Below are 18,004 nucleotides of genomic sequence, written 5' to 3' on the forward strand. Positions count from 1 at the left end.
GCAAAAGTGTATCTATTATTGAATTTAATTGTAAAAAAAGTGAAAATTCTATATTTGTAATACGAACAATAATTCACTGGATGGTTTGCAACCATCCAACTTTAAATATATTTAAAACCATTTAATATGCTTTTAAGGTAGATGTAATGCTGCTAATCGCATGGATAGAATTCCCCTTAATGATAATAATTGTATTTTGATTACCCATTCAGTGAAATTTCTGGGTTTTAATTTAGGTGAAAAATTTTCTTGGGATGATCAAATTGAATTGATTTCATTTGCAACAAAATTAAACCATGTTATATTTTGCTTTGAAGTATTTAAAAAAAGTGATAAACTTGATATCATGGTTAAATATTTGTGTAGCTCAACATAATACTTATGTGAAAAGAGTTATGGTTTCATAATTTTAATAGATTACCAAATAATTTAAAAGGTATTCATTCCCCCCAGTTTATTTAAAATATAAAGATTATTATTATTTAATAATTAAAAGATCTTCTTTTACAGAAACAAGATTATATTTTCAATGAATTTTTAAACAATATTAATTAAAAGATTTTAAAAACTTTGAATTTTCTGCATCCCTTACATGTGCACATAATAAATATGCTCTCAAATAGTTTTCATTAACACCTTTTGAATTGTAAATTATTTTGTAGTTATTTTAGATATTTAGTATCTTCTCACATTTACTTTAATATGAGGGTCATTCAATAATTAAAGAAACAAATTCCTCTTGAGCTAAAATGGTTTATTTAACCATTGTGACTTATTTTCACTTTTCAACATAATCTCAGCAATATTAATATATTTTCCCATCTCTCACATTACTTGCACATGCTGCAAAGAAATCTATCTTGATGTTGGAGCAAATTTTTTAGGACATTATTTTCTTTAACATTGTCATTGGAATTAAATTTCTTACTATGTAGCGCCCCATTGAGAGAACCAAGTAAGTGGAAATCCAGGACTGTATTGGGGTGAGATAGTACTTCCCAATGCAATTTATCCATGGTTTCTTGAGTTACCTGAGCTGTTTGAGGCCAGGCATTACTGTGAAGTAGAATGAGGCCGTTGCACTGATATCTTGGGTGTTTTTTCAACACTGCTGGTTTCACTTTGTTGATAAGCATGTCACAGCTATATGCACTCTTTCTTCTTGTTCACTGATCTAGAAAATTGACAAAAAAGTACATTTTGCATCCTAAAAGATTGTCATCTTGATTTTCCATGCTAATGGTTGGGTTCAGAATTTTTTCTTGACAGATGAATTCATGTGCTTCCACTCTATGCTCTGTCTTTGTTAGTCAGGTTCATAATAGTGAATCTATGTCTCATCACAGGATAGAATACTGTACAAAATAGCTCACCTTCCTGCCGATACCATTGCTTCAGCTCTCTTCACATAAGGAGACAAGATTTCACTGTCTTCTCCTTATGGTGATCTGCCTACTCTCTTGGAACCCATCTTACACTTGTTTTACAGTACTTGAGCTTGTTGGTGATAATGATATGATCTGTACCAACATTCGGTTGTAATTTTTCATCTATAACCTCAATTGTAATCCATTGATCTTCTTGGATGAGAGTGTATATGAGTTTCAAGTGATGGAATTGAAACTTCAATTGGATGTACAGAACAGTGCTAGTCAGTTACTGAAGTGCAATTTGCTTTATATTTTTCTACCCGCTTGTAAAGATTTCTGCTGTTCATACAACTTTAGCTGTATTGTTTGGTCGTAGGACAGTCAATTTTAACCAAAAAGCATATCACTGCATACTGTTCCACTAATTTGCAAACTTCAAGACAAATCCAAATCATAAAATGTGATGAGATTATAAACAAAAGAATTTCTCAAATGGCTGATCAAAAGTCATCACACGGTTACTAAGTTATTGTTCTGAAAGTATTATAACCTTCTTATAAACTGTTTAGCCTTCACAAAACAGTTTTTGTGTCTTTAAATATTTAAGTAATTAGTATTGACTTTTAACTACATCTGTATTTTATTAGATACTTTTCTTTTTGTCATGCTGCTCTGATTAAGGGTTTTTTTTTACCACGTTTCCCTTGATCCATCTAGCTAATATTCGGTTGCTATTTCATTATGAGTGGGGTAATAACATAACTACCCACTCTTGATGTGATTTGTTATGTATAAATCAGAAAAAATTTATTTTACATCCTATTCTGTCTTTGTTCTTAAATTTCTTTCTTATTATAAACCTCCATTTTTCCAGTCTTTATCTATTCAAACAGCATTTCATTAAATCTATCTATTGGCTTTTTAATTTAAAACTTTAAACTCATGATTTTTTTCTGAATGGGTGGTATATGGAGGATATATCATAGTACAGAAGATAAATCATAGGGTAATTGGAAAAGGAAATCAAAACATAATAAATAAATTACAGAAAGAATAATAAAATTTTATTCAATGATACTTAAAAAATGTATTTTAAAGACATTACAATATAGATTAAAAAATAATATTAGCAAAGACTTCTTACAGTAATGAAAAAATTATAATTCAGCTTTTACAGAAAAAGTAATATAATATTCTATGACTCAGTAAGGTAATTAACACTATAATAATAAATAAATATATGAGCATGCACAAGTATAATATATACACAAAAGATAGCACAAAAGATGCTTTTTATGAATATGCACAACCAATTTGGAACACATAATATCATTAAAAAGCAGTTAGTTCAATGCTTACAATCTGTATTCCTCTAAACTGAACCTCTCAATAAACCAAAGTTATTTTTGGAGGGAAATTAATTAAAAAATTACTACACTGTAAAGGATAAAATTAAAATGGAAAAGATAAAAACAATGCTGTGTCGTTAACAGTGAAAATACAGGCTCATTTATTCTAAGTTTTTTACTAATATTCAGATTCATAGAATTTACTCGCATACATTCACACTTGACTCATGTTAAAAATATGTTCTCTTTTGGAACAAATAAATTGAATAAAATGAGTAATATGAGGAGTACTTTTACTAATAAAAAACTGTAGACAAAATAAATTTTAGATATTTATGTGATAAATATAACTTTAAAGGAATACTTAACAGCATTTCTTTGGATAGAATTTCATCATCCTGATATATCCATAGTTCCAATTTTATGAAACTTACTGCAACAATTTACTGTTACTTTATTTACAGATATTAAAAAAACTATATTTACTACAATCAAAAAGCTTATTATAGAAAATTGCTCAAAAGACATGTCCAAGAAGATAGGTCTTACAGACAAAAAATTTATGTCTAATTTATAAAAATGATATTACAATAGGTTAAGAACAAATGCTATGTCTTTGCTAAGATAAGGTGATAAAATTATTTGAATGAAAAGTTTAAGGAAAACTAGCTTTCTAAATAATTCTTTAAAAAAAAATCAGTGTCATTTAATTTAATGTCTGGGCAATATTTTTAATTTTGCTAAAATAAAAAAATTCTTTGTTATTTATAAACAAAGAACCTTGCCTGATAGAATAAACTGTTTATACATTAATCAAATAATAAAGGCTGTAGTTTTTGGCAACTCATTCTATGACTGATTTTAACAAATCAGTTATAAATGTGCATATTATAAGTATCTGTAACAAGCTTTTTATTTAGCATTGGTTTGATATCTAAAATAAATTATTATTGTGTAATATATGAAGAGTTTACGTCTAACTTATTAGCAGCAGTTAATAAAACTTGATCCATTCGATTAATAATCTCAGATAATTTATTGTTGTAAATAATATTGTATGTAATATTATTGTTACTATTTTTACTATTATTGTTATTATTATTATAATAAATATCGTTTGAAGTCAGTTTTTGCTGTCTGTTATGTTCTGATCCATTCCTAACAGAAGACTGAAAATCATCTTCAAAAGCGCTATTTGTTTCGCCTTTACTATTGTAACCACTACCAGTGGTTATTGATTTTTGTACAAGAAATCCACTCGCTTTTGATAATTTTGACCAACTATTATCTTTTCTATCTAATAATAGTTTTTTTCTTTTCTGTTTTTTATCATGCTTATAATTTATCGAATGTTTTGTATCATCAGATGTTACAATAGAACTTGTATTTAAATTATTTCCATTCATTTTTTCCTGAGGTGTAGATGTATAAATGTTATGCGGTGGTACTGAAAGAAGTTCATTAAATCGTTGAGTAGAAAGTGACTCTAATTTTTCCCATAAATCACTGTTTGTTTTTTTACTAGCCTTCAAAAATTTATCATTCTCTTTTAAATATAAATTTGATGTTCTTTCAACCGGCTTAAACATTTTTAACCCAACATTAACACCAGATGAGTAACTGAATAAAACAAAACAAATGAAAACATAAATTTTGTTAATTATACAAGTTTATCAGTTAATATTTTTAAATTTCACATTCTAGCTACATGTAGAATATTACACTTTATCTAACAGGGTCATGGTACCACACCTCATCATTATAAGGGGAAGAGATTGTCTTATAAAGCTGAATTTTTTTTTTTCAATGAATATTTACTGCTTTCAACAAACATATAACAATATATGACATGAAGTACTACTTAAAGTACTTAAATCCTTACTTACAACCGAACGAATGAAATAGAATTAATGACATGCTAGAATAAAGAGAATAATGAATCATTAAAATATTAAAATACAACATAAAATTTATTAGATAATTAATAAAAATAACAATTAAAATAACAGTTTGTACTCGCATCTTTGCTCAAAGATTAATATTTAGTCTTTGTGATAAATTGTTAAGAACTGTATATATTATTTTAAAATATTTTTTATATGTAACACGCAATACTGTTTTGGTAATCATGATCTAAATGAAAATAACAGAAATTTTTGCTAACAGTATACAAGATAGGACAGTGACGGATTTCTAAATAGGCTGGCAAGGCTATAGCCTTCGGCGGCAAATTTTCGACGGCGAAAATTTTTTCCGCTGCCACTAGAAACGGAGTATCAATTCAGCGAATTTCATATCTATCTACTCAGTTCTCGGTAATGGGCCGCACGGCGGCGTCTCGGCGGCAGCGCCAGCCGATCGTTCAGCCTATATGCGGCAATTCGTAAATCCGTGTCTGGGATAGGAATAAAGAAATATGAAAATTATAGTAAACTTTTACATATGTACATCTTTAATGATGCTACAAAAATAAATTTAAAAAACTTTAATAAAATTATTTCATATTATATGAAAGGTATTATATTTATCTTCATACTTTCATCAACTTTCAGAATGAATATGATTTTGTGAACAGAAAGAACTCTTTCAAACTTTCAGAGAATATGAGTTGATCAGAAAATTCTAACTTCATTTAACTCTCACTAACAAACACAATCTCTAAAATTAAATTTAAGGAAGAAATAATCAAACCTTTCCTTGTTGAGACAAAGTGATGGACTATCACCAATCTTATTCAACTTGGTTTTGGGCAAAATAATGAAAACCTTGTGGGCAGATAAGGGTGTTAAAATCAGATCCAAAAACTGAAACATCAAAATAAAAGCCTACCCTTTGTTGACTAACTGGTTCTTTTAGTTGAATAAAAAAAGACACAGTAGCAAGCTAGAAAAGTTAATGTGAATACTCCATACAGCAGGCCTTTTTTCTTTTTCCTGTTTAGCGTCCAGTAACTACCATTTAGATAATACTTCAGAGGATAAATGAGGATGATGTTTATGAATGTGAATGAAGTGTAGTCTCTTGTACATTCTCAGTTCAACCAATACCTGAGATGTGTGGTTAATTGAAACTCAACCACCAAAGAACACCGGTATCCATGATCTAGTATTCAAATCCGTGTAAAAATAGCTGGCTTTACTAGGACTTGAACGCTGGAACTCTCAACTTCCAAATCAGCTGATTTGGGAAGACGCGTTCACCACTAGACCAACCCGGTAAGCTTCATACAGTAGGCCTACAGATATCCTTTACAAAGATGAAAATCACTTATCAATATCATATTATTCACACCTGTGAATAACCTTAAGTGGTTTTTTATGGAGCCGTTTAAAAATGATTGTTTATCATAATAAGTCCCAAAATATCAATGATTTACAAAATAAATTTCGATAATCAGCACAAAATACCACTAGAGAATCATTGAATGTTATTTAAAATGCACTATCAACCTTTTACAAGTGACTGGTACACTGCCAAACAACAGAAGTAAGACATTTAAAACATTTATTAAAATAAAATGTAAGTTACCAAACATGTTTAATAAATAATTTTGTTTTAAAACAAATTTAGGAACATGTTCACTGGTCTCCTTTGCTGCCAGCTTTCTTATTTAATGCAGTAGTTTCAACATTTTGAACAGACATGTTAGGGCATTAAGTATATAATAGGCAATTATGATGAATATATATAATTGTATACATTACCTAATTAGAATAGTACCTAACTATATTCAAAATTCACATTGAGCCATCACAAACATACAATTTTGAAAAAGGATTTTACAGCAAGTATATGTTTTCAATGCAGTCCCAGATTATAATGCAAATACTACATACTATTTCTGCATAATTTAGTAATATTGTTCAAGAATGCTGTAATACAGCAGGGTGTTATATTATTTAATACTGAATAGCAGATTCACTATATTTGTTTAAGTCTTTTATTTAATATTGAGTCAGGCTATCAGCGTATCAAAAGTTACTTAGCTAAGTTAATATTGCAACATCCTAGTGCAACAATAACTCATTTCATGCAATTATATTCCAATAAAAAAAACCTGATCCTGGTGATTAATGTTTGACACCAAAAGACAAACTGAAACTCATGAAATGACAGATGACACATTTAAAATCATATTTATAGTATAAAAAAAAAACATAACTGATTTTAATTCATGTCCCAAGAAGGTCTAGTAGATGTTTGAGAAATAGTTGCTGTGATACATTCAGAAATATTATTCTAGTTATATCTGAGTTCTCCTGATGAACAATTTTAATAGTATCACGTAATTTTTAACACCATCTTAATTTAGGTAAGGATTAATGCAATGTTGTATAACAGCAGGAAGATTGATGAAAATCACTGGAACAGCAACTGCAATAGTAATTTTGGATGGTGTTCCTGTGCAAGAGGTTGATACTGATTAGGCTTGGCCTCAACATTTATATTTCAACACAAATGAGTTTTTAATAGCAATCAGGTATACTCATTTCATGAATGAAATGAGTATACTGTCTTTAGCCTTGAATCAAGAAAGCTGCACTATATATCAGAAGATTTCCATGAAATCAAAGAAATCAATCAACTGGTTCAAGAAAAACAGAAAGTAGAACTGATCTAAAAATAATGTTATTTAAAACAGAAAAAAGCACTTCAACATTACAGGCAATATAGCCTAACTACTCCAATTTGAAACAACAGTTTATACTTTTAACTTCATCTTAAGAAACTAACTGAAAACAATTGTATTAATATTTTTAAAATATACCTAGAAGTTTTTTTTTTTGAATATAAGTAGTGATTTATAATGCTACAAATATATGTAAAATAAATATAAAAACTTACTTATCATAATTACATATGTATAATGGTTGTGACTGCATATTTGAATCAGGATGATAAGATACGACAGCCATCAAGTGATCATGCGGATGATAAGCAACAGCAGCTGAAGATGAAGGTTTTATTAAACCATTATACAAACCGAGCTGTGTACCAGTATTACAATCCCAAATGCATAATAATCCATCCTCACTGCACGATAACACCATACTACCACATGGTGTTAAACAACTGCTCATTTGTATACGTTCATTACAACAACCCTACCAAAGCAAAAGTCATTTAAATTAGTCACATGCAAGTGAGTGTTCATATTTCCTTGATTCAACACAGTACAAATTTATTGGCTTATGTAAAGAACTCTTTTTTTAATCACATATTTTGACTTTTTTAATTTAAACAATTCTTAGCATTTAAAAAGCAAGAATATTTTAATGTAATATTTTATTTTTATTATATTATTATAAAACTACTACTGCTACTGCTACTGCTACTACTACTATTGCTGCTGCTGCTGCTGCTACTACTGCTACTACTGCTACTGCTGATACTGCTACTACTATTCAGTTTTCACTACTAACTGGAGACTGTATAAAATATGCTGTTTCTCATAGAAAGAAGTACAGTTAATTTGTTGCTCTGGACAATTTACTTATCTTTTTATTGCTATGTGTATCTCTTAGATAAGAGCAATTTAAGAGATACAAGTAAATCTACTCATTATCCAGCCAGTCCTTTGGTGAATATAGTCAACGTGTTGCTATAAACTTGAACATTACCTGCAATTTGGCATACTGAGATACAGTGTCCGGGCTAAAGGTATTCAAAAGTAACAGCTTATATTAAGAGAACTAGTGAATAAAATAATTTTTTTTTTGTTGAATAAACATTGCAACTCGCCAAGTTTTAATGTAAGTTACCCAAGTTCAATGTGTGCACCTTTAGTTGCTCAGCAAATGTCTATATAATTCTTGGCAGGTTTAGGAGCCTCTCTGGCGTTGTTAGATCAACAGCTTCAAGAATTCTCTGTTTTAAATCATTCAAATCTGAAAATTTTCTTTGGCTCACACAACTTTTAATAAAGCCCCAAGGAGAACAGTCTGAGGGAATGATATCTGAAGATCTAGATGGCCAACATCCAAGGAAAGTGTTGTTCAAGAACATGGTAATGTCTCAATAAAAGTCTAGTGGAGCAACATCCTTCCATGTTGGAAACTGAAGCCTGCAGGAATCTGAGGAACAGCAAAGTTCTCAAACATGTTGATGTATGTGTGTCCTGTCACAGAGGCTTCATGAAAAAAAAACAGATGATGACACCATTTTTGTGCAGTTGGATGATAACATGATATGTTATCATAAAAGATGTTGTTCAAAACAAAAATTACCAAAGATGTTTTCGCAACAAAATTTATTCCTAGTTCCCTTAGTGAACTCAACTTCAGTTCATACCCCTGACTTTGTAAAAAAGTGTTTGACACGGTGCAGTACCTCTGCAGCAAACTGATATCATAGGCAATCATTTGGTTTAATGTGATGAAGGAGTTGTAATTTATACGCTCGCAAATAGAGCCACTTATGAACAACCTCATGAACAGTGAAACAAAGAGTTTGTAGTTCATAACTAGCTCGTTTAATTGGCTTTCCAGGATTGGCAGTGAATGCTCAAATCTACATAATCATGGAAAGAATAGCCATATAAGAAAAATGGAATATTATCATTCAAATTATAACAATATTTACAAAACGGTTATAAAATTGGTATTAAGAAAGTATTTGTGAGATTAATTATTTATTAATCTCTCAGCTGAAAGAATTATTAAAAAGCTGACAACACAGTTGTAGGACTTTCCCATCACACAACTAAAGCTGCTTTCCAGGAGAGTCATGCAGCTGTGGGTTGTTCCTGATGCATGGCTTCAGGAACACAACACACACACACACACACTCACACACTCACACAAAACTTAATTAAAAATATTTATCATTTTTTATAATATAATATTTTTTCGTTTATTTATACAAAATTATTTATTTATTTATTAAACATTTATTTTACGGTATCCACGTGCACATACCATATGTCAGCGCTACATTAGTACTCCTTGTGGTGACAAGAGGTACTATTGATGCAGTATGCCCACTTAGCCACTAGTTTAAGAGCATTTTTTGGAGTGGGAATGTGATTTTGCAGAATTTTTTTTCTGCAAATATTATAAGGTTTCAGCCGTATAAGGTTATTTGGGTGCATATGCCCAAATTGGACCAATTTCTACAGCTCTGTTATAGAACTATCTAGACAGGAAAGTAAAAGAAAAAATATGTATATGTATATACGTATACATACTCTGAATATATATGTAAACTTAAAAATTGGAACACCAGAAATGGAAAGAAATAAAAAAAATAATTTCTCACCTAAGGGGAGTCTTGAGATTAAAGAAAAATGTACTACTATATAGAAAAGGTGAAGCATTGGTTAGACTTATCAATTTTCTTTTTATAAGTTTTTAAGAATGAAGTTCTTTAACAACTATATTATGATGATTTTGATGTAAATTTTCAATTTCATAGATAAGAACACTAATAGATAAAAGGATGCTTTCAAAATATTATTACATCAGCATTAAATTATCAGTTAGCATAATCAACATGTAATGTTCCCAATTCTGACAAAGATATATATTGGAATAAGATTAATAAAAACCAATATTATTTGGTAGCGTTTCACTAATATGATTAATTAATTAATTTTGAATTTAATTTATTATCGATTAATTTATACTTATTTTTTTTTTTTTTTTTTTTTTTTTTGTCTTCAGTCATTTGACTGGTTTGATGCAGCTCTCCAAGATTCCCTATCTAGGGCTAGTCGTTTCATTTCAGTATACCCTCTACATCCTACATCCCCAACAATTTGTTTTATATACTCCAAACGTGGCCTGCCTACACAATTTTTCCCTTCTACCTGTCCTTCCAATATGAAAGCGACTATTCCAGGATGCCTTAGTATGTGGCCTATAAGTCTGTCTCTTCTTTTAACTATATTTTTCCAAATGCTTCTTTCTTCATCTATTTGCCGCAATACCTCTTCATTTGTCACTTTATCCACCCATCTGATTTTTAACATTCTCCTATAGCACCACATTTCAAAAGCGTCTAATCTTTTCTTCTCAGATACTCCGATTGTCCAAGTTTCACTTCCATATAAAGCAACACTCCAAACATACACTTTCAAAAATCTTTTCCTGACATTTAAATTAATTTTTGATGTAAACAAATTATATTTCTTACTGAAGGCTCGTTTAGCTTGTGCTATTCGGCATTTTATATCGCTCCTGCTTCGTCCATCTTTAGTAATTTTACTTCCCAAATAACAAAATTCTTCTACCTCCATTATCTTTTCTCCTCCTATTTTCACATTCAGCGGTCCATCTTTGTTATTTCTACTACATTTCATTACTTTTGTTTTGTTCTTGTTTATTTTCATGTGATAGTTCTTGCGTAGGACTTCATCTATGCCGTTCATTGTTTCTTCTAAATCCTTTTTACTCTCGGCTAGAATTACTATATCATCAGCAAATCGTAGCATCTTTATCTTTTCACCTTGTACTGTTACTCCGAATCTAAATTGTTCTTTAACATCATTAACTGCTAGTTCCATGTAAAGATTAAAAAGTAACGGAGATAGGGAACATCCTTGTCGGACTCCCTTTCTTATTAGGGCTTCTTTCCTATGTTCTTCAATTGTTATTGTTGCTGTTTGGTTCCTGTACATGTTAGCAATTGTTCTTCTATCTCTGTATTTGAACCCTAATTTTTTTAAAATGCTGAACATTTTATTCCAGTCTACGTTATCGAAAGCCTTTTCTAGGTCTATAAACGCCAAGTATGTTGGTTTGTTTTTCTTTAATCTTCCTTCTACTATTAATCTGAGGCCTAAAATTGCTTCCCTTGTCCCTATACTTTTCCTGAAACCAAATTGGTCTTCTCCTAACACTTCTTCCACTCTCCTCTCAATTCTTCTGTATAAAATTCTAGTTAAGATTTTTGATGCATGACTAGTTAAACTAATTGTTCTGTATTCTTCACATTTATCTGCCCCTGCTTTCTTTGGTATCATAACTATAACACTTTTTTTGAAGTCTGATGGAAATTCCCCATTTTCATAAATATTACACACCAGTTTGTATAATCTATCAATCGCTTCCTCACCTGCACTGCGCAGTAATTCTACAGGTATTCCGTCTATTCCAGGAGCCTTTCTGCCATTTAAATCTTTTAATGCTCTCTTAAATTCAGATTTCAGTATTGTTTCTCCCATTTCATCCTCCTCAACTTCCTCTTCTTCCTCTATAACACCATTTTCTAATTCATTTCCTCCGTATAACTCTTCAATATATTCCACCCATCTATCGACTTTACCTTTCGTATTATATATTGGTGTACCATCTTTGTTTAACACATTATTAGATTTTAATTTATGTACCCCAAAATTTTCCTTAACTTTCCTGTATGCTCCGTCTATTTTACCAATGTTCATTTCTCTTTCCACTTCTGAACACTTTTCTTTAATCCACTCTTCTTTCACCAGTTTGCACTTCCTGTTTATAGCATTTCTTAATTTCCGATAGTTCCTTTTACTTTCTTCATCACTAGCATTCTTATATTTTCTACGTTCATCCATCAGCTGTAATATATCGTCTGAAACCCAAGGTTTTCTACCGGTTCTCTTTATTCCGCCTAAGTTTGCTTCTGCTGATTTAAGAATTTCCTTTTTAACATTCTCCCATTCTTCTTCTACATTTTCTACCTTATCTTTTTTACTCAGACCTCTTGCGATGTCCTCCTCAAAAATCTTCTTTACCTCCTCTTCCTCAAGCTTCTCTAAATTCCACCGATTCATCTGACACCTTTTCTTCAGGTTTTTAAACCCCAATCTACATTTCATTATCACCAAATTATGGTCGCTATCAATGTCTGCTCCAGGGTAAGTTTTGCAGTCAACGAGTTGATTTCTAAATCTTTGCTTAACCATGATATAATCTATCTGATACCTTCCAGTATCGCCTGGCTTTTTCCAAGTGTATATTCTTCTATTATGATTTTTAAATTGGGTGTTGGCAATTACTAAATTATACTTCGTGCAAAATTCTATAAGTCGGTCCCCTCTTTCATTCCTTTTGCCCAGCCCGTATTCACCCACTATATTTCCTTCCTTGCCTTTTCCAATGCTTGCATTCCAATCTCCAACTATTATTAAATTTTCATCTCCTTTTACGTGTTTAATTGCTTCATCAATCTCTTCGTATACACACTCTACCTCATCATCATCATGGGCGCTTGTAGGCATATAGACGTTAACAATCGTTGTCGGTTTAGGTTTTGATTTTATCCTTATTACAATGATTCTATCGCTATGCGTTTTGAAATACTCCACTCTCCTCCCTATCTTCTTGTTCATCACGAAACCTACTCCTGCCTGCCCATTATTTGACGCTGAGTTAATTACTCTAAAATCACCTGACCAAAAGTCGCCTTCCTCTTCCCACCGAACCTCACTAATTCCTACTATATCCACATTTGTCCTACCCATTTCCCTTTTTAAATTTTCTAGCCTACCAACCAACTTATTTATTTATGCATTTGGTAATACAATAAATATCATTTATTTGCACTTAATTTATAAGGGCTATTCCAAAACTGTCATTTTCTGTATTCATCAACTGCTATTTTATCAACATTGAATAAATTAAAAAACAGGTGGGTATGTAACAAGATATAGAGCTGATAGAAAACACATACATGCCAGTTGCCATGGCAACTGGTTTACTTTCAACAACTAATCAGAATTCAATTTTGGAATAGCCCTCTCATATTTAGGTACTTTTTTCTGATTTCAGATTTGTATCATTTTTAGATTGTAATATCTAATTAATGTAATTTATGAAATAATATTTATTTATTATTTAATTCATATTCATTTCAAAATTGGTCAAGGCGTTATGTTAATTAAACAAATATTTATAAAAAACTATTGTAAAAAAGTGATAATTTTCTACTTACATGAAACCACTGTATGACTGCATATGTAGGTATATCAATCATACGTAAAATGCTATCACGTGTGTGTACAAGCATTCTGTTACCACCAGAATGTACCAATAGATTATTGATCACAGTGCCTCTTATTTCTCTTATATTAATATTTCTTACGCATGACCATTCACCACTGTTAAAAAAAATAGGTGTCATACGTAAAAAAAAAATATATTACAAACCTATGTAATAGTATTCAATTTATAGAAATTGTTCCATTTCAAAAATGTATTTAAAAGCATTTATTATATAAAATCACATTAATTTCAAATAAGTTTTTCACTACAAAAAACAGAATTTACATTTGCAACAAAAATCATGAACTAATCAAATAATTTTTTTACAAAATTGTAACCATAATACCATTTGTATTGAGTATAGTACTGGTATCAGTTTTCTAAGTTCTGTTACTTTGTTTGGTGGTTGTTTTTGTTGTTATTTAAGGTTATTTAGCTCAGTGGTCAGTATGTTGATGAAATAGTTGATTTTTCAGAAAGTTAATAACATTTGTGTTACAAAATGGTATTATGATGTAATACCTTTCATTCAGAAAAGAAACTGGATGGAATGCTCATGAAATCTCCTGTAGCTAATTATTAGCTCAAATTAAGTTTGTAACAAAAATTGATAGTGAATAAAAATGTCACACTTACAATAATTAGAAAGAATATCAGTATCATCAATGATAATTCTGTAGGAACATAATATAAAATACTATAATTACTAAATCTTACATTACCACTACTCATTCTTATCTACTTAGGAACAGATTGTTCCTATTGTAGAGAACAGATAGATATTTAAAATCTGTAAGAATCCAACTGTAATCAAGTTAGTAATTCCAGTCTGGCATTGAGCTACCTGAACATTTTTTACAGAAAAAGAATGCAGGTTTTATGAATACATGTATTCAGACATTTACAGGAAAAAAATGGCACTTAGTCCCAGTAAACATATACTTAATTTTGAAAATCAATTGTAATACAATCTTAGAGTAAACATTTTTACCAAAAAATAACAAAACAAAGGATTGTACCTTACTTTCTGGATTGAAAATGATTTTTTTGTGTTATCTCAGCGATCTGGGTTATCTGAAGACTTTGAGAGTTGATAGTAAAAATACAGGCAAGGCGTTTTTTTAATTATGTGCTAAAAAAGTTTAATGGTTGAGCCACAGAGTGGAAGCACTTTCTTAAAAGTTGGGAAGATGTTTATCAAGGACAAGAAAAGTAATTATAAACATTTCAAAATTACTATAGTTATAGGACACCGGACTACACTAATGTAGAGATAAAATACCAAAACATTTTGGAGATGATTATGCAAGTAAGAAAAGATTTCTTTTGCGATGTTGAAGAAAAATTCACAAGTATATATATATATATAATGTGGCCTGGAGACCTGATACTTTATACATTTACCATCTATTTTTTTTTTTTTACCTGTAGGACCACCGTTAGGTATTACTTCAGAGGATGACATAAATGACAATTTTTTTAGCGTGTGAAAATGCCATACCTGACCGGGATTCAAACCCGGGACCTCCAGATAAAAGGCCAAGACACAATCATTTGCCCTACAGTGGCCAGCCATCATCTATTAAGTTTCATTAGCAGCGCATAAGGGTCAGTTTATCTAAGGTGTTACTGGACAAACTCAAGTATAAGGTATTGTTGAATTTCTGTAATATTGTACCACATATTTGTACTTATTTTCCACTTTGTCCAAAAATTGCAACAATAAATTGCTTAATAAGCTCTTAATAAAATGATAAATTGTTGAAAGATTAGAAAAGAAAGAGAAAGTTAGCAATGTTATGTTCAATGAATTGACATGCTTATTAAAATGTTACATGCATTTTAAATGTTAAGCATGTTTATTCAAGCATGTTTCTACTTCTTTGAAAATAGTGATGAAGTGAATTTTGTGTAGTAGTGAATAATTTGTATAGCGTGAATTTGTTCTGATTATTGATACTTTATCCAAGTATCTGGACAATCGGAGTATCTGAGAAGAAAAGGTTAGAAGCTTTTGAAATGTGGTGCTATAGGAGAATGTTAAAAATCAGATGGGTGGATAAAGTGACAAATGAGGAGGTATTGCGGCAAATAGATGAAGAAAGAAGCATTTGGAAAAATATAGTTAAAAGAAGAGACAGACTTAGAGGCCACATACTAAGGCATCCTGGAATAGTCGCTTTAATTTTGGAAGGACAGGTAGAAGGGAAAAATTGTGTAGGCAGGCCACGTTTGGAATATGTAAAACAAATTGTTAGGGATGTAGGATGTAGAGGGTATACTGAAATGAAACGACTAGCACTAGACAGGGAATCTTGGAGAGCTGCATCAAACCAGTCAAATGACTGAAGACAAAAAAAAAAAAAAAAAAAAATCCAAGTATCAGTACTGGTAAAGATTTATTTTCATTAACATCAATCAGTTCTTACTTTCACATACATTGGTTCTTGCTCTACATACAACAACAATAGAATAAATGAATTCAACCGATTCAAATCTAATGTAAATTTTAATCAAATATTAAGTATGTTTATAGATTTGGTAATCAGTGGCGGCTCGTCGCTAAAATTAGTGGGGGTGCTGCTCCAGAAAATTTTTTTCTGGGCTTTCCAAGGCCATGGTTACAGTTTTCTGTAAAATAAAAGTACCAAAAAAAAATGGATTAAATAGAATAACTGGAAGCAGAATAATAATCTAATTCTACACGTTATCACACTTAATCATTGAACTTAAAAACTATATTTGGTTTAACCAAATAAATAATAAAATGTCAATACCGATAATATTTTTTAGTATTATTAGATAACTTAATAAAATTTCCGTGTAAAAACACCATAGTCCAATGGTTCTTAATTATGTACACAGAAACAAATACATAATTAGTTTTTACTAATTACCTTTTCTAATTAGCACTTCCAGCATGTTTTTGGACAGATTTGGCAATCAAAGAGCCCTTGCTTTTTGCCATCTACTGATTACTACTGAAAAAACAACTAAACTATTTTCATATTCCTTCCACCAGCTAAAATAGAAAAGGAAACGAACAAGGAACGTTCCATACACACACAGTAAAAAAAACTACCTTCCACCAGCACGCCGGGGTCGGCACTGCAGAAGTAAAAATGCTCTCTCTCCCTTGCAGCCTCGCATGTAGTTTCCTATGCGCACAACAGCTAAATACCAAGCCGCTAGAACTGTGAAGCTCATAGTTCCATATAAAGGTTTTTGTATCTTTTTCATAACTGGAGGATGGCTACTGACATTAAGCTTAGGATTATACATTGTACAAGTATAAAGAAATAATTAAAGAAAAAAGGACTCATTATATTAAATAATATCAAGTGGAAATAGGGAGTGCTGCAGTTCCACAGTGTCTATACACAAGTCGGCAGTGTTGATAATATTCTGGTGGTGTTAAGATGAAGTCATTTTTTGTGTGTTTGTAGATTGTCTAAGTTGTTGTAAATATTGGTGTGTTTGTGGTTATATAAAAAATGAAACATGATTAATAGATTAAAATGAAAACAATTACAGTATTACATTTATTTAATTCGAACATATGCAATGACTTACCAATCATGATCGTACTGCCACATTTTAATTTGACCTACACTATCACCTGAATAAAACGTTGTACCATCACTGCTGAAACACAGTGTATTTACAAAACCAGTATGTCCAGTCATTTCCTGTTCTAAATGATAAGGAGCTGGTTTATTACGAGTCCAGACACGAACTGTACCATCACAACAACCAGTTACAATGTTGCGGCGGATAAAGTGTGGTACAAAATCAGCACAATATACAAAAGATGGATGTGCCAATACCTGCAAAATGTACATTTATTATATAAAAAAATATATTTTTATATTCATAATAATAAAGAATTTGTTAGCTTTACTTGGAAGCATTATTGTGGAATAAAAAGAGTATAAAATTTATTACAATCAGAACTGTTGCTAAATAATATTGAAATACTCCAGTTAATGGTTAGTTAGTAAATTGATATGTATAGTGCGTACGATGAATATAAAAGCTTGCTTGTACGAGGCATTATAAGAGTCATTATTGTACGAGTCTCTGTCCAGGGCATTATATTACTCTTTTCTCGTAACATTAGGCTCATTTAGAAACCGAATATTCTGCAGTACAGAGTGTTAACTATTTTCATAAATAATCAAAATTCTTTCCACAATTTTAATTTACTATCATTTTGTTTAATTTCAAACAATAATTTATTTAAAAATATTTAGCATACTTATAAATATTGCTTACTGTATACAGTACAAACATGAATAGTTTATAGTTGTATTAATAGATTGTTATTACA

General features: G+C 30.6%; 1 protein-coding gene across 1 annotated transcript in view; it reads right to left on the reverse strand.

Moving 5' to 3' along the window:
* Positions 1 to 1,117: 1,117 nt before the first annotated feature.
* Positions 1,118 to 18,004, reverse strand: part of LOC142326595 (jouberin-like) — a 42,871-nt gene continuing 25,984 nt past the window's right edge. Inside the window, exons 8-12 of the mRNA XM_075369182.1 lie at positions 17,248 to 17,501; positions 13,625 to 13,790; positions 7,565 to 7,824; positions 3,883 to 4,339; positions 1,118 to 1,174 (exon numbers count right to left, since the gene is read on the reverse strand). Of these exons, the coding sequence (XP_075225297.1) occupies positions 1,118 to 1,174; positions 3,883 to 4,339; positions 7,565 to 7,824; positions 13,625 to 13,790; positions 17,248 to 17,501 (1,194 nt within the window). The remainder of the gene's footprint in view (positions 1,175 to 3,882; positions 4,340 to 7,564; positions 7,825 to 13,624; positions 13,791 to 17,247; positions 17,502 to 18,004) is intronic.

This window comes from Lycorma delicatula, chromosome 6 (genome assembly GCF_047948215.1).
Source record: "Lycorma delicatula isolate Av1 chromosome 6, ASM4794821v1, whole genome shotgun sequence".
Classification (NCBI taxonomy): Eukaryota; Metazoa; Arthropoda; class Insecta; order Hemiptera; family Fulgoridae; genus Lycorma; species Lycorma delicatula.